The 25,120-nt window shown below is 37.0% G+C and overlaps 1 protein-coding gene across 2 annotated transcripts in view; it reads right to left on the bottom strand.

Annotated features, from left to right (window-relative positions):
- SLC4A10 (solute carrier family 4 member 10) overlaps positions 1-25,120 on the bottom strand; it is a 162,935-nt gene that overhangs the window by 108,343 nt on the left and 29,472 nt on the right. For both annotated transcript variants that reach the window (XM_072612157.1, XM_072612158.1), the window contains exon 3: positions 11,022-11,210. In XM_072612157.1, the coding sequence (XP_072468258.1) occupies positions 11,022-11,210 (189 nt within the window). The remainder of the gene's footprint in view (positions 1-11,021; positions 11,211-25,120) is intronic.

Genomic DNA, 25,120 nt, shown 5'->3' with positions numbered 1-25,120 from the left:
TGCATGCAATTTTCAATTGGATAGAAAACGTTTTTTAGAAAGCCAAAATCTATAGCTACGGTAAGTAAACTATGTTTTCATTTTATATTTGTAACACAGGCTGTTTAATAAACAGCTCTTAAATCACTCAATATGTTTCGGCATTTAAGCATATGCATTTTTACACATCTTAATTTGATTTGATATTATTTGCAGATCACTAATTTGTGTTATCCTTGTTCCAGGATTATGAAATGTGGACAAAGTAATTATTTTACAACAGTGATTATTGATAATCACTATCACTCATTACTAGGAAAGGATTGGGAAACTTTTGTTCTTTAACATAAAGTCTAGCAGATTGAAAGTTAGCCTTGGAGACAGGAAGACCTGGGTTTTAAGCCTGGCTTCTCACACCTTTTGGCTCTGTGCCCCTGAACAAGTTACTAAACTTTTTAGTGTTCTAGACACGTTTCTAAGACTAAGTTGCAGAGAGGGTATTAACTTGTAATGGTGGAGGGAATTTCCTCATCTGGGAAGAAATCATAGGACCAGACCCCATCCACATATACATATATACATTTGTTTGTTATTGTTCAGTCGTTTCATTCACATCCAACTCTTTGTGACCCGATTTGGGGTTTTCTTGGTAAAGATACTGGAGTGGTTTGCCAGTTTCTTCTCCAGCTCATTTTACAGATGAGGAAACTGAGGCAAACAGGATTAAGTGACTTGCCTAGAATCACACAGCTAGTAAATGTCTGAAGCCAGATTTGAACTCAGGAAGATCTTCCTGACTTCAAACCAGACACTCTATCCATTGCACCACCTAGCTGCCCATATATGCCTATGGAGGTATATGCATATGTATCATTGTCTCCATCTATATAAACTTTCAGAAATTTCAAGGATATTCTGAAGGTTTCCAAGGGAGTTAATCCCTTAGATGTTCTTTATGGACTCATTCAGCCCCATTACATCTCCACATGGACAGAGATATATGAATAGAGGTATAGATATATGGGCATGTATATGTAAATATGTATATGCATGTCGATATGCATATGTATGTAGATATATGTACATGTGGTGTTACACATGGAAGCATGTTATAGTAGCATGCTGTAGGCAATTTTATTACTCCTGAATCTGGATTCAGGAAGACCTAGTTTCAAATGATTTTGACATTTTCTGGTTGAGTGCCCTTACTAGGCAAATCATTTAACCTGTATGAACCTCAGACAAATATCAAATCTCTAAATTATAGACAGACTATATATAATATATAATGTAAACCAGGGGATGGGGCAAAATGATATATTTGGAATTGTTAAGAACCTTATTTTACACTTTCATTTTTCTGAATAGATTATGCTGGAAAATACTTGCTAGCTCCAGATTCTAATTAGATACAAATAGACATGATTTGTCTCATTATTCTACCCTGAGGGTAGGAGAGGCAGGACAGATCCATTGGGGGAGGGGGGGGTGGCACCTCTCTCCTCAGCCTATCACACATTTCTGGGAAACCTGGTGCTAAATCATTCATTTAAAGGTCAATTTATAGATTGGGCTTTCCTCTGTAGCAGAGCAGCTACCTTGCTTAGGACTGATTAAACAGGGAAATTATAGGGTATAGTGGATAGAGAACAGACTACAAAGACTTTGGTTCAAATCTTACTTCTAATATACAGTGTCTATATGACATTTCATTTCTTTTTTTCATTGCTCTAGGCAACTAACCATAATAAGCAACAGCATAGTTGTCGATATACATTGAGAGTGGGAGTTTCCCCATTCATGTATTCCCTAAGCCAAGGAAAACACAGGTTCAATTCCTATTCCTTCAATGAATACAGAAAAACAAATGGAGTTCCATTACAAAGAATCCAGTAATCTAAACCATCCGTTGACTTTATCTTTTATTAATGGTCAGGTATTTATAGCATATTTTCTTTCTAATGAAAAGAGCTCTCCAAACTTTATAGAGGACTCAAAGCTTGGATTTCCTCTCAAAAGCTATTACATGCAAATTAAAAGTTGTTAATAACAGACGGCATGGAAAGGCAGTGTGGTTGGGTGAATAGAAAGCTGGACCTGGAGTTAAGAAGACCTTGGTTGAAGTCCCACCACTGATATATCCTGCTTATGTGACTCTGGCTCACTTCACTTCTCAGTGTCCTCAGAAATTCTAAGACTCGAAGATGCTGAACAGTGTCCATCTGTTGGCAGAGAAAGTTCCTCTCTAGAATATTTCTGTATCACTGAAATCACAGATCTAATTTTAAAAAGTATATTTAATAGTATATGGTAAGCAAACATTTCTATAAGGCAAAATATAAAAAGGTTGTTTTCTATATTAGAAAAAAATAAACGTTTTCGTTTGTTTCTTTGCTCTTAGAGAACAAAGTGGGGTCAGATACTTTGCTAAACATATGTAAAGACTAAAAACTAAACTTGGGTTATGGGAGGGACTAAGTATTAGATATATAACTTAATTAGGGCTATATTTACACTTCCACTGTCAACTGTAATCATTTGCTTGTTTGAACTGAGGTCCTTTTAGATTATTTCAGTCATTATGTTAGCAAGTGATAATTGCCTTGAATTTCACAATCCTACGTAAAATACAACCGTATTTTCTAACAAAAGTCCAAGCTCAGCCAATATTATAGAGAATAATAGTTCCTGATAAAGCACACCATTTTATGTAACCTAGAAATTATTTTTCCCAATAAAATTCAATTCAATTCAACAAATGTTTATTTAGCACTGTGCAAGAAGGGATACAGAAATTAGAAGGACATTGTCCTTTTCCACAAGGAGCTTACAATGTAATGCAGAAACAAAGACAAATATTAACAATGTATAAAGGAGACTATGGCCTTCTAAACAGGACTTGAGCTTAAGATAGATAGTTACTTTTGTGTTTCTAAATAGAGCAGTATTTGTTCAAGTTGCTCATTACTCTTAATGTACACATGTGGGTAATGGCAAATTTCAAACTTTATGAATGGCAACTGTCTATACATGGTACATGCATATACACACATAATAAGAGACAAAGAACATTATACTACTCTCCACGATGGTTATTAATATAGATTCTTTCATATTTTTCTTCATACAATCTTTACCATGCCCATTAATCATTTGTGCATATTTCTCATTTCTTCAAGTGAACCAGTTATTATAATGTCCAGATACTGTTGTTGTGTTTGTCCTTTGTTTTTGAAGAGGACCATGACATCAGATACCTGTTACTGAAGCGTCAGATTAACTTTGAAAACATGGAAGTGAACACACACAAAACTGGCAAAAAATGACAATGGTCATTCATTGACTATGCAAAACCTCTAAAGACTAATTGATAGTAAGAGTTAGATGAGTTCATAAATTGTAGAAGTTGGTCCCTTGTCTGGTCACACATAGTGCTATATTCAATATTAACCCTTTAAGTATAGTAATGGAACTGATTCCTCTGATATTTTCTCTGAAAAAGCAACAAGGGGCAAAAATAGTGTTAGTCAATAATATCAACTTTTAATATTCTAGTTGGTAAGTAACCAGGAATGTTAAAAATGCAAACATCTGAGTAATTTAGAATTATCCATTACTATTTCTTATATAGCAGTATAATCATTTTCTGAACTATTGGACTCAAAAGAGAACTGATTTCTAAATCTATATAATTTGCAACAATGTCTGAACCCTCCATGTGAGATTTTTCACTAAAATTGCATATTAACAAAGTGCCTCTTATGTTGTACCCATTCAGTTTAAATGTGTGCATTTTTCTTGGAGACATTATCGCCTTTTCCTATAGGTCCCGTGTAAAATGTAACCCTACAGACAAAAGAGGCAGGACAGATCCATTGGGGGAGAGGGGTGATGAGTTTATACAGACTGTAGGACTCAAGAAGGAGAAAATACCCATGTATTCTGAAGGGGAAAACCAGAATGGATATGATGCAAATCTAGAAGGAGCCAAAAGCATTATGTGCAATCAATGACAATACCATAATGTTTTGAATAAGTCTATACTACAGGTCATTCCATTGCAATAAAATGATTAAATTCAACAAACTTTTATTAAGTACCTAATATATGTAAGAGATTGACAACAAATATACAAAACACCCAAACAGTTCCTGCTCTAGAGGACCTTACATTTTATAAGTTTAATACAGGATCAGTAGTAAAAGAGGGCAAAAGAGATTTCAGATCTTATCACAGAATATTTGAGAAGAAAGTGACCACTAATAACTGGGGATTTCAGGGTGGGTTTTATGGAGAAGGAGACTCTTGAACGGAGTCTTGTACGATAATAAGGACATCTAAGAGGTGAAGTTTGAACAAAGTGCATTCCAGGTCTGAGGGATGACTTATCTGAGCAACAGCAAAGAGGCAATCTTAAAACATGGTCTTGTATGAAATAACTTCTACAATATATGAACTCATATAAATCTAACATTTGTAAAAACCCTTTCTTCCTCAATGTAAGGCTATATGTTTTAAAACAACCAAAAATTTGTTTAAAAGTGAGTCTAAATAACTCTTAGTTGGTCTATTTGACTAAATACCAACCGTCAGAAGAATAATAAATGGCCCAAGCGAATTGCATTATGTTTTCATCACTTCATATATGTGTGCAGTAGAAAGAGACTGGTATGAAGACATGAATGTACATTACTATTGACCTGGAGCCCAAGCTGGATAGATTTTACACTACCTCAGAAACCTTCAACGAGCATTTAGAGTACCCAAAGGGTAGGAGATGAGGGAAGTACAAAGATGAGATGAGCCTGTTAGAGACAGACACAAGACAGAGCAAAATAAAGAAATATAAAGATGAATGACAAAGTTACATACATGTACAATATACATCTACTCATGGGAATAGGAGATGTGGAGAAAGAAAGAGTAAATATTCATAAAATGTTGATTAGGTGAGTTATATTTCAGTAATATGAAAAGGATGCAAGTAGCACATCTCAGAGAGAAAGAGGGATTAGTAAGCCTCTGAATAATTAACCAAATACAAGAAACAACCCACTGAATACATCATACTAAATGGAGGACAATTCCTACCTTGCTCTATAATCAGACAAAGACTAAGTGGCCTGCTTCATCTAAGTTCAATAGATCCTCACAACAAACACGCTTTTACTGGTTCATTGGCTCTGCTCTGAGGCATTGCCAGCCATGTCACCTGAATCTTCATTCAACACAGTTTTCCTCTTATACTTGCTGGGTTAATTCTGTCAACTGCTTACATTTTTTTAAACAAATTTTCCCCCTTAGAATTTCTCCTTTGAATTCCCAAGAATTATTTTTCTAGTTTCCCCTTGCCCACTGAAAGGCAAAGTCAGATAAGGGGATCACTTTTTCTATTACTTTTTGAGATCTATGATGAGTTTAAGAAACCAGAAAAGAGTACAAATATTTGACTGTAGAAAAACATTTTGAGTCTGACAGTAAAACAAAGTATAGTACATTTAAGGCTCTAGAGTGACAAGACAGCTTTCCACACTTAAATCAATCTCATTGCTTCACATTATTCATTATTCTATATTATAGAAGCCTGAATGAACCTAGAACAGTCTACTCATAACCCACAATCAAATTTTCTTCAGCAGCCTACTGCTGCCCTGAGCATTGCTTCTCTAACTGGGGTCTGGAGCCTCTGAGGTCTTCTGTAGTTCATGCTGAGACCTTAACATGTGGCACTATTTTGGAGTAAGAAGACGTGAGATGAAAAAAAAAGCATATATATACTAAAGGGAAATAAACTGAGAATTAGTAAAAAGTGGAGCACAGTGAAGTAGCTATGGCAGTAAAAACTGTAGGGGCTGGGTCATGAAAAGAGGGAACAAAGTATATTCCCTCAGCAATCAGAGGTACATATTGTAATAGAATTCTAATCCAAATTCCTCATCCTTTTCAATATGCAATGTGCTAATGTACATAGATTTGTTTTCTAGGTCATCTATGACAAGAAGCCTGAATATAATGTCAAAGATTTATTTTTAGCTAGATCCTCTTGGCTTCAAAGAAGTAATTCAAATACTCTCCATACATTTATTTTGAGCACTTTTCACCAAAACCCTTTCCAGGGTTCTAAAGTCAAAGTCGATATTATTTTTCCATCATTTTTTTCTGTTATTATGCCAAATGTAACTGTCACTTTTTATTGGAACATCAGAATCAGGCGTCTAATTCTCACAGTTTTGATGCTTAATGAAAAGTGAAAGTTAAACACAGCATGGTGGCATTAAAAATGCATGGTAAATCCATAGCACTCTGACATCTTAGCCCTGTAGAGAACGTGCAGAAAACAAAAGAAAATTGTATAAAGCATAGAGTAAACAGATTAGAAGTTGAGATACACTACCACAAGTTGTTAATAATGTAAAACTGAAAAGTTATTGAGTGGGGGAAGCACTCTCTACCCTCCCATCCTGAGTTCAGTCCAAAGAATGGGAGCTGGGAAGAATGATGCCTTAGGGGAAATTTACATTTGAATGAAAGTTTTCTAATAGTTAGTGTGTTCTGAGGAGGGAAGTAGTTGGAGGAGGGAGAAATAATGTTCTATAATTTTTCCTTTGTCTCCTATACAGTAACACCACTTGGCTTTCCGGAGAACTAAAACTAATTCTTTTCAGAAGTAGATGAACATCCAGTATGAGGTAAAGGCCTTCAAGTACACGTTTGGGGTGGAAGAAATGAGATAGATCTCAGGGTTTCCAAGAACCTTCAGCTTAGAGGATTTTTTTCACTATAATTTGGAGAGAAAGCCAGAGGGAAAAGTCAACATTCTATTATCAGATTTTTAAAAAAAATACTGATTTGATCCTAGGAAGGGGATGTTACTTTCATCCTTTGAAACTGACTTTAATGACATACATTGTTGTATATACTACTGTTTACATTTACGGGCAGCTAGGTGGTGCAGTGGATAGAGCACCAGTGCAGGAGTCAGGAGGACCTGAGTTCAAATCTCAACTCAGACACTTGACACTCACTAGCTGTGTGACCTTGGGCAAGTCACTTAACCCCAATTGCCTCATCCTGGGTCATCTCCAGCGATCCTGAGGAATATCTAGTTACTGGATTTAGATGGCTCTGGAGGAGAAGTGAGGCTGGTGACTTGCACAGCCCTCCCTCACTCAAAACAAAGTCAAGTACAAGTCATGTCATCATTTCTCTGATGGCATGGTCTTCTTCTGCAACAAAGGTCGAACACGCACACTGTTTATACGTGCAGTCTACACTATAGTCTACACCAATCTAAAGAACATTGGGTTTGGTAACAGAGGACCTGGGTTAAAATCCTGGCTTTGTCATTTATGTGTGGTCTTAGCAAGTCACTTGATCTCACTTGGTCTCAGTTCCCTCATCTGTAAAATGAAGGGTTGGACTATGAAATGACCTCAGCCATCCCTTCTAACTTTAAGTCTGTGATCCAAAGAGCTATTGTAGGATGTAATACGAAATTTAAACTCAAAGGTATAAAAATCACGTGATTTTTCCCATTATCCATAGTTTGTTAGTCTCTAGAGTCTTAAAAATAGGTCTAGAATCCTGTTAATAAGGTCTTTTGCAATTCACTGCTTGATGAAAGCCTCATTTTCCTCAATAGTGAAGCTTATGCATATTTTCAGATCCCCACATACATATATAATTATGCAAAGTATGTGGGGGAGCAAAACAGAATACAAAAATTGTTACAAGGCTACCCATAGAAAACAATTTCTTACAGCACATTGCAAACAATCCTTAATTGGTTTTATAAATCATATTAGAAATATTGTTGACTTCTCACTACCCTAAAGTGTGACTTTCTATGGAGCTGCATGAACACAGATTAAGGCTGGGTGTGTAGAATCATTCTAGAATTATTCTGACTCAAGCTCATAGGGATTATCTATTTAATCTGAAATAGTTTTTTACAACTAAAATACATGAAATACATAAAGACTTCCTGTTATAACAAGAGTTCTAGTAGTAATAGACTTAGGGCAATATTAACCACTGTGACTGTTTGTCTACATATATTAACCGAGTAAGTTGGTTTAGGCAATTCAGGTTAAAGAAATACATCTAAAGTATGTGTTTTTATTTTGGTCATTAATTTATCTACCGACAATCTATTCATCTCTTTACTTATGTATTATCTCTTCTCTCTCTGTCTCTGTCTCTCTGTCTCTCTCTCCTCTCTTTTTCTTCTTCCCATCTTGTTAGCTACTAAAAGCTATCTTCAAAACAATTCGAGGGACAAACCTAACAGGTTTACGTTGCAACTTCATTGCCTCTTTGAATGAGTCCCTAACTTACATTACATTGTAAAGCAGAAAAGTTATTTCACATGATAAAAAACCTTCACAGAGAGGAAAGTTTACCTTTCTGAAAATTACTTTGTGCCTTATGTAGACCAAACTGAAAAAGGTTAACTGAATTTTTCATTTTTCTGTCAGTTCCTTTGAAGTTCATTTCCATTCATTTCCAAGTCAGTTCCATTGTTATAGACATGACCCAACAGTTAAAAGAGTTTAAATATCCATTTCTGGTTTCTAAAAGTCATCATTCTAAATAGATGCTGGCATTACATGCACAATAAAAATATTCTACTTATAATAAGTTATCCTAAGGTCCTTTAAATATAGAAACTCTAGTGTTTTAACATTTGTCAGTAGCCATATGTTTCAGAAAGCAAATTTGCAGTCCATCAGTCTATGAATACCTTATTGGGACTTTATGGCAGGGATATGGTTTAAATATACAATGTAGTAAAAAAGAAAAAAAGAAAGTGAAATATTCTCTAAAATTTACAAATTCACGCTTATGTGTCATAATCTGGCCATAACATTCCATTTTTAAAATAACATTTTATTGGTAGCTTTTGTTTTTACACTACCTACATTTTCTACTATATGCTTCCTAGTAATAAATAATAAAAAAGGAAGGAAAAAAATTCAACAAACCTAAGCAACATAGTGAAATAAGTCTGACATTATATGCAATGTTCCACACCCATGGTCATCCATCTCCGTAAAGACATGTGGAGAACGTGCAGAGAAGAGTCTTCTCATTTCTCTTTTTTGAAGCCAACTTTGGTCATAAGAATTGTACAACATTTAGTTTTAATTGTTTCTTTTTCTTGTTGTTCTTGGTGTTTCCATTTACATTTTTGCAGTCATAGTATACATAATTTTCTTGATTCTATTTCATTTAGCATCAGTTCATAAAAGCCTTTCTATGCTTCTCTGTATTCATCATATTCCTTACAGCATGGTAAAATTCCAGTATATGACTGTACCACACTTTGCCCAGCCTATCCCCAATCAATGGACATTTATGCTATTTCCAGATTTTTCTTTGCCATCACAAAAAGTACTTCTTTATGTGTGTGTCTGTGTGTGTGTGTGTGTGTGTGTCTGTGTGTGTGTGTGTGTGTGTATGTGAAGTCTTTTTGTCATGGTCCTCCTTGGAGTATATGGCTAGCAGTAGATTCTCTGGGGCAAAGGATATGGATATTTTAGTTAATTTTTTTCACATAATTCCGGAATGCTTTTTAGAATAGCTGGACTAATTCACAGAGCCACCAATAATGCATTAATGTACCTGTCTTTCAGTGGCCCCTCCAACATTCCACAAAATTTTTAATGAGTTTTACAAAGAAAATGCTATGGTTCGCTGGGTTTTTTAAAGAGAAGAATGATGTAGCAGATAGAGGACTGGACTTAAATTCAAGAAGATCTGGTCTTAAATCCTACATTGATATTTAATAGCTATGCAACTCTAACAGTCACTTAACCTCTCCCAGCTTTGGCTTCTTTATGGGTAAAATGGAGATAATATCTGAAATGCCTACCACATGGTACTGTTCTAAGACTCAAATGAGATCATGTATCTATAATATTTTATAAAAATGACAACTATTACAGTGCTATATCAAATCAATTATTTTAAAATAAAATGGGTATTACTAAGTTGACTGAGGCAGTGAAGAGAACAGGTCTTAAATAGTTCAGCGACTTAATTCGTTTTATGTATGTGCAAAAGATTTTCTCCTGGATATTTATATATGTATATGTATCACGCGTGGGTAAGAGCAGTAAGAAACATTATGTTTCATATATACATAAAACAAAATCTATAAAAATTTTTGTCTCCACACATTTTTTAAAGGAATTTTTAAAGTTCTTAAGAATAGTTTCTCCACTACCCCTCCAAAAAAGACATACTATCCATAATCCAGCAAGCATGTTTTGGTCTTACGGTGGAATTTATAGTGTGTATGCCAAGTTGAAAAAGAGTTTGGGGGAGAAAAACAGAAGGAAATGTTAGAGAGATCATTTCCATTCACTTTCACCTTCATTCCATCCTCATTACAATTTCATTTTCCTCGGCAGGGTTTTAGAGGAAGATGCATGGCAGTAGTCATCCTAAGCCATTGCTGCACAGTGCACTAATATTGGGGGGGGGAAGGGAAGAGCAGTAAAGGAAAGCAAGGGCTAGGCTGAAGTAAATCATAAGTGGCATGGTATAATTATTGATAGCCAGAAACCAATGGCAACCACTTCTGTCAGCATGCAGTGCTCTTGTCATCCCAAAGTAGCCTTCTCTTTTCAAGGAAAAATGAGCCACAGCTCTGCTCCTGGGGCAGGGGGTGGAGAGGGAGTGAGGCAAACAGTGTGGGATTAAGGGTTCTTCATGAGTCTTTTTAGTTATATGATCTCCACTGTAAATGTTTTGCCCATGAGCAGCTTGTAAATGACTCCTAGGAAGTGTGTAACCAATTGTTTTCCTCACATGAGCTTAATAAGGAATTTTATCATGAGGGAACGAAAACTTATAGCACAACATAAGTCAATACACCCCTAGACTTCTGATTTTACCTTATAAGGTTTTCTTCATACAAGGACTATGTGCATGTTGAGACTTTTACGAAATTCAATCCCATTTGCTACAAGAAATACAGTACAATGTAATTTTTCAAGCAGTAGTCAAGGTTTTGAACACAATGAGAAGACATTTACCATTCTTATCCATGGAGTTTGGTTCTGACTGTTTCTTGCCGATGTCAGCAAAAGATCGAACGATAGGAATCCTGTTGGTCAGTTTTTTCTGGTTCTGATGGTGATGCTGTTTCATTAGAGCTTCATGGACTCTGTGGCGGATGTCCTCACTGAGCTGCCCAGAGCTTATTTGTTGGTCAAGGACCATGTCTGAAGAGGAGAGACAAGCAACCTGGTGAGAAGTCTTAGCCCACCACCATTGATATCATGTGAGTATAGACAGCTACCTTTGAATCTAAACAAAAATATACAAAGGCTTAGTACTCTTATTAAATTAGGAAAGAATTATTTCAAAATTTCCAAAGATTTCTTTATTGGCAAATATTTGTCTTCCTTACAATGAATTCTTGAACAATACAGGTCAGACAATTTCTCAATATATGACATATAAGAAATGTTTAAGTTGCAGAACAATATATGGGACAGAGGACCTGCCTTGAAGGAAAGAAGATCTGGATTCAAACCCTGCCTCCAACTCATTCTGGCTGCTTGACCATGGGCAAGTCATTTAACATCTCAATATTCCAGTCAGTTCCCCAAGAGTCCAAGTTATAGATACGTTGTGGATCTGTTCCAGTGTCGGAGGTATCCAACTGGGAGTTTCTCACAGTGATGAATTATATATACAAACCCAAACCCAAACCCCTACAAAAAAAGAGTAGTTCAATAGTTTTACAGAGTCAAATGGTCAGACTGAGAAAGGGCATTCATGTCTCAATCATCCCCACTAATGGCAAGGAGTAAGCTGTTAAAAAAGAGATGTGTATTTGGCTTTGGAGAATGTTATGGTATTTACATTATAATATGGAAGCATCTCGTGTTCAATTGATTTCAGACTAAATAATGAAGTCACACTATGAAAACCTCACTCAAGAAGAGCTGAGAAGGTGCTCAGTTTTCCCAACAATGCTGGGATGAGTCATCTCTCTCTTGCTGATATAAGGTTTGTCTTCTCTTAAAAACATTCGTGCAGAAGCATTTGGGTTTCGAAGAACTTCTGGGATGGCAAAAAACAAATAGAAAAAGGTGAAGTGCCAATAAATCTTTGTTATTAAGACATTAATCCTTAGTGTAAATAATGAGTGTCAGTGAGGGCAGCAAAGGATAGAGTCAGTGACTTAGACCTGAGAAAAAAGCTTTTCTACAGGAAACTTAATTTAGATAATTTATTGATAAATAATTTTAAAAATTATTATATTTAGTTCATTTTTTGGAGTTGCACTAACTACTTCTTAGCAGAAGAGTAAATTGATACATTACAGTATGGCTAATTCAACAAATGACATTCATTTAAAAACTTCATTAATTTATACTAAGTGCCTACTACGTGTATGGCACTTACTAAATGCTTACTCTGTGCCAAGTATTGTACCAGGCCCTGAGGACATAAAGACAAAGGAAACAGTCTATTCTTGAGGAATTTGCATTCCACTACTGAGAGAGAAGATGGGGAAGGGACCTGTGATTTAATTGATAGACTAAACTCCTGGATGAAGAAATTCCCTTTCCTAACGTAGGTCAGCACCTTTTCTGCATAGTCACAGACTCTGTGACATAGTGAGTTGCCCAGGGCACTGCGAGTTTATGAGACTTATCTAGGTTTACATAATCAGGATGTGTTAGACTTGAATCTAACTTTTCTTGTCTCCAAGGCCAACTGCCTATCCGCTAGTTGTGGCTGCCAAGGGAGATGTAACATGTAAATAGATAAATACATTCAAGGGGATTTGGGGAAGGAAAGACCATTAACAACTGATGGAGAAGATTTTTATGGAGGAAATGATGCCTCAGTTGAGCTTTGAAGAGAAGGCTTCTAAAGAGGCTGAGGTATATACATTCTATGTACAAAGGATGATTTGAGAAAATACTCCAAAGTATGAGGGCAAAGAATGGACTGGAGAGAAAGACTCTGAGGAAGATACTGAATTCCTTGAGAAAGAAAGAAGAGTGAGTTGGAGGCTGGTAAATCACATAGCATTTCTATTGCACCTTAAGGTTTATTTACAAATAAATATCATTTCCTTTTATCCTTCTCACCATCCTGGGAGGTAGGTATGATTATCATCGTCATTTTTGCAAATGAGGAAACTACAAAGGTTAAGGTACTTGTTCAGAGTTATATGGTGTCTAAGGCTGGATTTGAACTCGTCTTCGTGAATCCAGGTTTAGCATTTATCTACTCTCCCACTTACTTGCAGGATCTGGACCAGGTGATATAAATAGAAGGAGCAGCGATGGCAGAGATAGGGTATGGAGGGGGCAAGAGGGAGCATGGAGCATATTTTCTCCTTTTCCCTTTTCATTGTGTCAGGGATACGACAGAATAAGCAACCAATGACAGAGAAGGTGGCTAGCAATACACTGTTTTCCAGAGAGAACCAGGATTCCGTGAATATCAGAAGCTGGAAAGAATGTGGAAAAGAAGAGACTGAAGATTCAGGGAAGCATGTCAATGAGATATTCCAGAGGTCTCATAGGGAGTGGTAGGACTGAGCAAGGCAGAGAAGAGAGTCCCAAGCCAACAGGAGAAAGAAGTTTTAGTGCTGGGAGACACAAACTGAATCCCTGAGGCAGGAGAAGCAGGAGGCACCATAAATAACAGCTGGTTGGGACCTCCAGTATCGTATGATGATGGTATTAGCATTGTTGTACTGTTGCCTTGCTAGAATTGGTGATGGCAGAGAGTTCAGGGTAGAGATCTAGGTCCTCAGGAACTGGACTCACCTCTCAGGTTATCACCTCATAAGTTACAATTCAAGATGAAAAGGAATAAGGGGTCCCCAGATGACAAAGTCATAACCAGAGTTCTGCAATGTGAGTTGCAAGTTTTAAAAAAATGGTTCCAATATTTCATAAACAAGTTGTTTTAACATTTTAAATTTCTATTTTATACTTAATTTGACATGTGTGTCCTATGGTGGAGCAAGAAAACAAGACTTCTTGTTTTCTACTTCTGTATCATTTCTCTCCTTGCCCAGACTCTTGTGCTTGACAGATCATCAGTGGCTGTCCTTCTGTAACAACAAGCACCCTGACACATCCAGGATGGCCTGCTAGCACAGGTTCTTAGATCGGCTTTTCTAAAATGAAAGCAACTTTAAAGGAGAGTCTTCTTTAATCACATATATCAACAGAGAAAATACAAGCAGAGAAATAAAGACCAACAGACAGGGCTTCTAACAGTCTGACCATAAGCAGTACAGACATCACAGATCAATAGGCAGATCCAACTGTCTGACCATTACATATACACATAGTTACTAGAGAGAGAAGCAGCAACATCTGGGTTTTCAAAGGGGGAAGGGGGTCTCCTTAATGGTTATCTAGAGTCTCATCTGGCACATGGACCTTCTTCCAAGCCCCTAAAGCAAAACCTCACCTCAGAGTGTTTGTATGTATATGTATGTCTGTGTACATATGTAAATATATATGTATGATGTACGTATATACACTTTTCAGAGTTGGAGGGCATGACCCTCCTGACCCAGTGTCTCTTTAGCAATTAACAAAAAGTGTGGGCCTTCCTACAAAACAAACCTCCCCTAATCTAAGGCCCATTCATAGGCACGAAAGATCTTTCATTAACAAATCTCATTAACGTTACACTTGGCCCTCTCACCACATAAGGTGAAGAGGTTTGAAATCCAGAGCAGTGATGGACATACATATTACCCTGGATCCTATATTCTGACTCCAGGTATCCCTGCTACATAAAAGAAAATTCTTTGGAATTTTTGGAAGACTATGTATCAGGCCTGTTGTTCAAGGACTTGATGGTTTCAGTGTTCAGCATGGCATATGAGGCCTTGGTTAAGGTGGTTCTAGGCTTTAGATGTGGTATTTGAAGGTTGGGGAAGATTTGGTCCCTCTAATGATTGAGAAAACATAGGAACAAACGAAAGAGCCAGAAAATGAGGTGTCTCTCACTGTCTCAGAGGGTTTAAAATTATCAATATGGTCACTTCCTACCAATGCGTTTTATTCTCATCAGTGTAGGATAAGGGGTGTGTGTGTGTATGTGCATGTGTGTGTGAAATTTTACCCCTTCTACATTTTTTTATAAATAAAGCAGCAATAGCTCTTTTGATATTTTATATGAGTTGAATATGCTAATAAGAAATGTTTAAATATCCATTCCACTGTGCATTTCTTTTACTAGCTTGTTCTAGGTGACGATTTCTTACATTAAGCCTGAATTAGCTTTCATGAAAGCTTGTGGTCAATCAGCATATGGGTAAATATACTAGAATAACCATGCACAAGATTCCATTTAACTTTCGTTACTGAAGTATTCATAGAATATGGTATTTATTCTGTGAAAATAAAAGAGTTTCCTCTATAAAGGGACAGGCACGATGCTAAGTGTTAGAGACACAAAGACAAGTGATACAGTTCTCACTCTCAAAGAATTTACATTGTGGTAGGGAGTCAATACATATAAATACACATATGTGTATGGACACATATGTACATATATGCATGAAAAATGAAAACAAGGTAACTTTGAAGGAGAGAGACTAGTGCTAAAAGGAATTTGTGTAGATGGCAGCTTTTAAGCTGAGTTTTGAAGCAAACAATGGAATCTACCAGTTGGAGGGGAACAGAAAGTGCACTCCAGGTATGAATGACAGCTAGTGTATAGTTGCATAGGCACTCTGAAGCTGGGATACCAATGGGCCCCTGCCTAAGGGCTGGCCCTGCTGTGTGTTTGTCCTTCACTGCCAAAGACCATGCCATCAGAGAAATAATGACATGACTTGCACTTGACTTTGTTTTGAGTGAGACAGGGCTGTGCAGGTCACCAGCCTCACTTCTCCTCCAGAGCCATCTGAATCCAGTGACCAGCTATTCATCAGGATGACTGGAGATGACCCAGGATGAGGCAATTGGGGTTAAGTGACTTGCCCAAGGTCATACAGCTAGTGAGTGTCAAGCGTCTGAGTTGAGATTTGAACTCAGGTCCTCCTGACTCCTGCACTGGTGCTTTATCCTCTGCACCACCTACCTGCCCCTAGCTGGACCCTCCTAGCTGCCCCTAGGGAGACTCTCCTAGTTTGACTGATTATCAATAGTAACTGTTGCTGTTTCCCTCCCAGCTTGATGTCTCTTTTCTTGCCCTCATTAAAAGAGCCATGCTCTGGCTACTTCTTAAACAGGCCTATTCAATGAATAGGCATTGCCTCACCCTAAGTGAGTACGTGCCAAGGTCTCCCAGTGCATCCTGGGTCATCTCCAGTCATCCTGATGAATAGCCCTGAACCTTGTTTGCCTCAGTTTCATCATCTGTAGAATGAACTGGAGAAGGCAATGGCAAACCACTCCAGTATCTTTGTGAAGAAAACTTCAAATGGGGTCACAAAGAGTCACACATGATTGAAAAACAACTATACAAAACTCTGTTACATATTAATCAATTTTCCTCCCTCAATTTCTGCTAGAAGTAGATTCAAAGCTTTCTCTTTTTCTCAGGTTTAAGCATGAAAAAATAACCTGGAAATCTATACTTCCGGATGCTCGGGGACAACATTTCCAAGTGATCATCCCTAAAACACCTGATCTGAAACCTGTTTACCCAAGAGAAGGTAAATATGAATGATGGTTCATTTATCCATCTGTCTCACACATAAGCACTCATTAAACTCCCAAGGCCACTGTGGTAATACTTCACTAAATGCTACACTAGGGAAATGAGCAAGTTAATTGCCTCATTTAAGTCCTTAACTTACTACCTAGGTATGACTTAAGCACAGGAGAACATCTGACTCATTAATTTCTTACATCACTTTCCTCACCTTTAAATATTGTGGTAACAGCCATGAAGAAAAGGAAAGGATAATGGACCATAATGGTTCTGGGCATGGTCTCAAGTCCTACAAGCTCAGGGTACCATGATACTTAAAACAATATACTTTAGATTGCCAAAACACAATGCCAGGTTGTGGGCAGTAAATGAAGAGATAGGAAGAAAAAAGCATAAACAGATCACATGTGCCTTGGAAAACAGATTAAAACTGAAAGATGGTAAGGCTTATAAAGGCGAACAGCAGGGTCTACAGAAACGAGGAGCATTTGTACAGAAATAGCCCTGGGAATGTCTTCACAAAATTAAAAAAAAAATCAAAACCGAGGAATTGCAACAAAAAAGAGTTACACAATTCTTATATCTTATTTCCTTAAAGTGGAAGATGCTAGAAGTCAGGGGCTATCTCTTGCTATCTTTACAGGTATCTTTGCATCTTTGCTGGTTGATATGGAAACATCAAATAAAAAGATGTCTCTGCTCTCAGTGGATGTTTGGAGGGGGAAAAAATAGACTCCATGTTATTGGCAGCCAGTATTAACATTTTTAATCAGGTTTAATTAAATACTGTGAAAATTAACCTGCCATGGGAATATTCCTCTTTTAAAACAAGGAATGTGAAAATATATTTGTTGAAAATGTTAGTTTTCCAGATCCGGGATTCTAGAAGTTAGGCTAGAATACAAGTTGTTATGTATTCATATGTGGACTTTGCTGGCAAAAAGAATATTCTAATCAACTAACGCTGTTTTTTCCTCATTAAAATATATTTATCATTTGTTTTGATGAGTCAGAAACCATGATTGATGATCCACGCACTGTACTAGCTTCAGTTTGACTTTAATGACTTCTATTCAGTGACAGAATTAGGTTAAAGCAAATACATGGCAACAAAGCTATTTCAGTTATTAATCTTTACCATGTGGAAATATTTAACTTTAAAGAGATGAGGACAGAATACAAAATGGGTGGAGATTGTTTCATCATGACTGAAAATGTTCAGCTTTTTCTGGATATGATTTTCTCTGTACCAGAATAAATGAAGCTAGGAAGAATACTTCTGCATTGCCTTGGATTTAGAAAGAAGAATTTCTAGTATCACAGTAGTTTTCTTCCTTTGAACAAGACTTGGGTTCAAACCCCATCTAGAAAAATTACAAACTGCGCAAACATAGCAAAATCTCTGAACCTCTCTGAATCTCATTTTCCTTACTGGGGAAAAGAAAATCTGGAGAACTGATCTTAACAAGCTTGCGCTGGGAGATTCAAATGGGATGATGGAGGAAAAGCACATTGTAAGACTTAAGGCACTAGGGAAATGTCAGCTATTATTATCTATTTAAGGATGAGCATGTTGAATCTTTGGTCCACAAACAAATTTAAAGTTAAATACACACATTTATACACATATACACATCTCTCTCACTACATACATACATATACATACACCAATACATACATATATATGTATATATGTGTATGTGTATGTGTGTGTATATATATATATATAAAACCACATCTATCAATATCTAGAAATAGGTTTTAGCATAGACAAACCCCTACACTTTTATCCAAAAGTGGCTCCTACTTCAAAGAGCCAGAAACTGTTGACAAGTTTTCCAGATGCAGCTGTGAGTTTGAGAACGATGACTAAAGGCTCCAAAAATCTCTTCCTGTAATTACCAAGTGAGCTGGCAGTGCTAACTCGGCGTGGCCCATGTTATTCTGAAAACAATGTCTGAGATGTCCTCTTTCTTATGCTTGAGAAATTTCTAGAAGGAATAATTGCTGCGTGTGTATGAGTGTGTGAGTGTGTGTGTATGAGTAAGCATGGGATCTTAACGGTCCTTGCAGAGAGGTAATGACCTTGGGAGAGATACACTTCCTGGACATGGCTAAAGCAGGAATCTGGCTTGCTTTGACTGTGCGTATTTGTTACAAGGCTACCCAAGGCTGCCCATTTGTTATTCTTATTCTTATTATTTATTATTATTTCTTTCTTCTCTCCCTTCCTCTCTCCTTCTCTTCTTTCCTCCCTTTCTTCTTTCTTTCCTCCCTCCCTTCCTTCTTTACCCCTCCCTTTCTTATCTTCCTCCTTTCCTCTCTTCCTTCTCTTCTTTCCTCATTCCTCCTGCCCCTCCCCTCCATTTCTTCTTTCTTTCCTTCTCTCCTACCCTTTCTTTTTCCCTTTATTCCTTCTTCCCACTCTATCCCTTCCTCCTTCCTTCCTTCTTTTCTTCCATAAGAAGGTAGTGGTGGGGAGATAAAATAAGACTTTTTGTTCATTAAAAAAATAAGATTTAATTTGTAAAAAACCCCTTCACTTGGGTTATTCTCCCATTTTGTTTACTGACTACACAGAGGAGAAATAAGCCAGAGCTCTGGTCACAGCTGATTCAGAAGAAGCTACTCATTGCAGAGGACAGGGACTGTGGAAAGGGCCAGTTCCCAGCCTGCTATCTTGAAAAACTGCATAGCTGACATTGAAGTAGATGACCAGCAGTTGAGGATGGTAGTGATGACACACCAGGGCAAGATTTGCTCTTGTCTCATCAGTACATTGATATTATTTTCATATGCTTTTTCACTGAGAATATTCATAAGCATATTCTTGAGAAATGCATGTAGGAAGTGGGGCAATTTTCCCCCAATGTATCTATCAACCTTGTGTAGAATAAAAAAGGACCCGAGGAAAATGAGTACACCTGAAAAGACCTGGCTAAAAGGAAGCCGAAACCCAGAAAACCAGCAGGTCAGAGGAGGGCTGGAGCATGGCATTTGGATCAGTGCTTTTAGCTGCCTGGAGGGGATGCACACCTCTGGACCCCATGATGCTAACTCTTGGTCTCTGCCTAACTAAGGTTAAATGTGTTCTAATTGTGTGCTTCAGCCATTGATGATGGAGGTGTTGCTTGGGAGGAAAGGGACCATCTTTTATCTCAGGTGTCCCAGAAACAGAACTATGCTTCTCAAATTCAAGGGACAGGGTGGAATATTAGGGCGGGGCGTCTTTCTTTCTTGTACTGCTCTAAGATTTCATGCAATTTTTTTAGATGATTAATTCTGGAGTACAATTCTTGTCAGTGAGTGAGGCTACCTCATCTCCTTTCTTCCACCCTATACCTCCTTCTCCCCTTTAGGCAAGGCTCGGGATTATTTTTCATTGTTTTTCCCAATGGAAGATGCTGAATAAAGCTGAGGGGAATTTGAAGGAAAAATAAAACAACTTTTGGGTTATCAGAAGATGTAACCCTCTTAGCAACTGTTAATGAAGTTAAAAAATGTATACCCACTCTCTCAGTTTTTCTTTCAAACTGCTTTGTGGATCACTGAAAACAAATAAAGAAGATAACTCCATTTGGTGTTGTCTTCGCAAAGATACTGGAGTGGTTTGCCGTTCCCTTCTCCACCTCATTTTACAGTTGAGGAAAGTGGTGCGAACAGGGTAAAGTAACTTGCCTAGGTCACATAGCTAGTAAATGTCTGAGGTCAGATCTGAATTTAGGTTTTCCTGAGTCCAGGCCTGGCATTCTATCCATTGTACCACTTAGCTGCCCTCAGATCTCTAGCAGAGGAAGATTAGCAATGACATAAATTAGAATCATCTCATTATTTATTGTAGACCAGTTTAGTGATAGATGTATGAGCCAGCCTGAAGTTATGCAAATATATGTATATATTCATACATAAATGTACATATATACACATACATATATACATACAGGGCACATACATATATATGTAGTGCATATGATATTAAGGCAAGTAGGTGGTGCAGTGGATAGAGTGCAGGGCCTGGAGTCAGGAAGACTCATCTTCCTAAGTTCAAATCTGACCTCAAACACTTTATAGCTGTGAGACCCTGGGCAAGTCACTTAGCCTTCTTTTCCTCAGTTTCCTTATCTGTAAAATGAGTTAGAGAAGGAAATGACAAACTACTCCAATATCTCTGGCAATAAAACCCCAAATAGAGTCACTAAGGGTCAGACATGACTGAAAAGACTGAACAACAACAAATATGATGTTAGCCTAAAGTAATAATGGGAGATTACACTTGTTCCCGATCATGTCTGGTGCAAGAACCTAAAGACATTAGATAATTTCTGGTACTTAAAGCAATAAAACATGGCTACAGGATTACATGCTAGACAAAGGGGAAAGAGCCCTGATCCTAGAGTAAGAAGACCCAGGACCATTTTTATCTGCAGCACTTAGTACCTATATGACCTTTACTTCCTGGGTTTCAGTGTTCTCATTTACAAAATGAGGGATCATGAGATGAAAGATTTAGATCTAGAGGGACCTCAGTATTGTCAAGGGTATGGTTTTTCCAGTAGCAATGTATGGCTGTGAGAGTTGGAGCAGAAGGAAATCTGAGTGCTGCAGAATCGATGGTTTCAAATTGTGGTGCTGGAGAAGACTTTTGAGAGTCCCTTAGACAGAAAGGAGATCAAGTCAGTCAACACTTAAAGAAATTATTTCAGAGTGTTCACTGTAAAGTCAAATACTAAAGTTGAAGCTTAAATACTTTGGGAAGTATGTAAGAGAATACAGGACTCATTGGAAAAGACCCTGATGTTGGGAAAGACTGAAGAGAAATGGAAAAGGGGATAGCAGAGGATGAGGTGGATAGTGTCAGGGAACCAAAGAACATGAGCTTGCACAGATTTCAGGAGACAGTTGAGGAAAGAAGGGCCTAGTGTGCTGTGGTCCATGGGGTCAGGAAGAGTCAGACACAACTGAACGACTGAACAAGAAGAGGTCATCTATCCTAATCCCTTTCTTTTTTTTTTTAGACATGATGACTCTGAAGTATCAAGAGATCTAGTGAGTTGCCTAATACCACATAGTTGATGGAGGCTGGATATGAACCCAGATCTGCTCAATCCAAATGTAGTGCCTTTTCCACTGTACTGTGCCACCTCTCAATAGAGGACTGGACTATATCAACTCTGAGGTCTCTTTTAACTCTAGATCTATGATCCTATGACCTTTGGAGAGAGAATTAAGAAGATAAAATATTGTTCTTTCTGGCTTTCTTGGGTTCAGGCAGGTTCAGACTGGGCTCATCTATGAAGAAAAATAGTCTATTCTCCTAATTTATATTAATGTAGCTTAAAACTCAGCAGGAAAGTGGAACTATCATGAATGCTATATGTTCATATCTAATATTTTGAGATTTGTGTAGCCACAAGTTTGCTTTTAGGCACTTAAAAACTAGACAAACATAATTTTAAAGGGTAAAATACAACAGTTGGGATAGGTCAAAAGATATAATTTGGAAGTTACCCAACATATTTCAATAATCATGTTACACTGTAGATATCAAAATGAGAAGTGAGGAGGAACTGCCAAGTCCATTTTATTCAGTATTGTCCCTAATAATTGGAAGGGGAGGGAAACAAAGTATCAGTGACTATTGTTTAATAATGAGTTATTATAATAGTATATTATATATACTACTGCTATGATAGAAGACTATAGACTATCTGTCATTGGCTAGATATAAGAATCAAATGAAATAAGAAATTTGAAGAAGCCTTTTAATATTTGGGGAAAAAGCTAAAAATTCAAGTAAATAGAAGGCAGTGTTATTATTTTATGGATGGACAATGAGCTAGGTCCAGAAATGAATAGGAAGTGGAAAGCTGGCTAAACTGTGTCTGGGAAATCATGCTTTTAAAGATGCCAAGCTCTTCCCCAGTGCAAAGGCTGATTTTAGAACACGTTCTCCTGGCAATGTTCTCTGGTTGTGAACCTTGGCACTCTATCCCCACAAAGTCAGAATTAAGAAAATGACTATAAGACTAGCAACACAGGAAAAAATGATTTTAATAAGATTCAATTGGATAGAGAGAAAAAACAAGTGAGTATCTGGGGGAGGATAATTCAAACCACAAATATTCAATAAGAGGGAATCCTCTGAAAACCTTTAATGAAGGAGACCTGGAGTAGTAATAATCAGGAAGATTATTTGCTGCCATAATTTTCCTGCATCATGTGCTCTAATCTGTCAATATGTTCCTAGGTAGCATCGTACAGATTCCTGCACACCGATAATACTGTGCTCAGTTTGGGAGATATTTGGCAACAGGGAGCTACAGACTAATTAGAAATCCGGAAAAGAACCCTGAATAGGTTTCAGGGTAGGAAGACTTTAATTTATAAGGATGGATTTAGAGAACTTAATTGCTTTGAGCAATGACTTCAAGTTTAACATCTTACAAATATCCCACAGAGGCATGCCCTCAGTGGGATGGAAGGCAGTAGAGAAAGAAGCAGAATGTGTGAAAATATATTTCAGAAGTGAAGTGATTTAAAAAAATGAACAGGATTTTAGGCAGATTACTACTGGAAGAAAACATCCTAAGGGAAGCAATGGAAAGCATATCTTATTTGAAAATTTGGAGTTTAGGCAAAATTATGAAAGATGTTTCATAGGATGAATTCTTTAGAAGCTGGCAAACAAAGGTTATCTAAAATTTGTCTCAGAAATTTGAAGTTGGGCAGGAAGAGGAAATTAATTACGTATCAAAGACAAGACACTGCAAGGTTAAACAGTTTGACAGACTATTTTTTTCCCATCATTTTCTAAAATGTGAACATATCTATTCAATATAACCAGCATCCTAGCCATTGTCACCTTAAGGGGTTGAGCTGTACAAATATACTTCCAGTACTCCCAGTAGAGTTGTCCAATTTCTAAATGAACTATTTTCTCTTAGTCAGGGATTGATTTAGCACTATCCTTATGGTTTCAATTATTCATTTCTAACTATGCTGTATATTAAATCTGGACTTCTTCCAGGTTCTAGTTATTTTAGACACCATCTTTCTATATACTCTTAGTGAAATATAAGGGAGGAAATCTCTTGAACTCCTAGGTTGGAAAATGTTACAGCTCAAGGTATTTTTCTACACTTAATTTTCTTTCCCCAATAATTTGTTATTCATGAAATGTACAACCTAGGAGACTAGATGAGTAGGTTTTTAATGGCTAGAGTTGAAGGTACTCTCTCTAAAATTATCCAAATTTCTCCCTTGCTACTCTAAATGCCCCTCTTCACCCCCCAAGGGAAAAAAATAAAGCTAGAAACTGAAGAAAGATATACCATTTGTCTAATAATGTGCATTTAAAAAAATGTTACAACACAATCTCATTTTCTTTTCCTTTCGTGTCTTATCAGTGTATTTTTAAAGTTTCTGTAATACAAATGCAGTCGAAGATTTTGCCACTAACAGAATACTATTTAAGCACACCAAAGCCTGTAGCATTTTTAAAAAATCTATTCCACTAAATTTCTCATTAGACTGTTTTGGCTTTCTTAATAGCAGAGTTTAAAGGCAATGTCTTCTGCAACCCTCATTCTATTCTGTTAACAAATTCCATTTATTACTCTATTTTTGCTTTTTCAAAATCCATTTCAGTGTGTTTATAACCTAAATGTATTTGTCTTCCCTACTTCTATCCACATGATAGTAGACAAAGGGATTTTTGGGATAGTTCCTTAAAGTAGTGAAGCAGATTGGCACCATAACTCCCCAAAGGGTCATCATGATGAAATTCTGACCCCAAAAGCTTTAGAATAAAATAACTGTCATGAACTCCAAATGCAGACCTAAGTATTAGGTAGTTGAACACATTACAACTGCATTTATTGGCTTCTTATGAAATGACTGTTTCCCACAAAGCTGTGAGGGAAAGTTCAGATGATGGCTGGCAGAATCTGGTTCCAAAAAGGTGAAATGGTGAACTGAATCTAATTCTATGATATTTAAAAAAGAAAGGAGTGCTGAATTTAAGTTTGAAAAAACAACTCCACACATGAAAGATATGGAAAATATTGATAACAATTTATATGAAGAAAGAATTGGGAATCCCAATGATGTTCAAACTCAATATGTCAGTAGTGTGACCTAAAAAAAAAACTAATGTGATTTTGGATTATGTTAAGAGAAGTAATATATTTAAAAGCAGAATGGGGCAGTCTCACTGTACTTTTTTCTTTACTAACTGAATCTGGACCATTGCATACAACGTTTTAGAAAGGATATTGACAAACTAGAACTCACTCCGGAGGAAGGAAACTGGAATCTTTCCAGGCCTAATTGAGGGAACTAAGGATGTCTGGCCTGGAAAGACCCAGGACTTTTATCTTCAAACATATATAAAGGCTTGTCTTGTGGAGGGATGAGACTTAAGTAACTAAGAGTTTATTAAGCTTCTACTATATATGGTAAAAAGGACAAAAAAAGAGCT

Source organism: Notamacropus eugenii, chromosome 5, assembly GCF_028372415.1.
Source record: "Notamacropus eugenii isolate mMacEug1 chromosome 5, mMacEug1.pri_v2, whole genome shotgun sequence".
Taxonomy (NCBI): Eukaryota; Metazoa; Chordata; class Mammalia; order Diprotodontia; family Macropodidae; genus Notamacropus; species Notamacropus eugenii.
The sequence above is the reverse complement of the archived record's forward strand: the minus strand, read 5'-3'. Positions and strand labels throughout refer to the sequence as shown.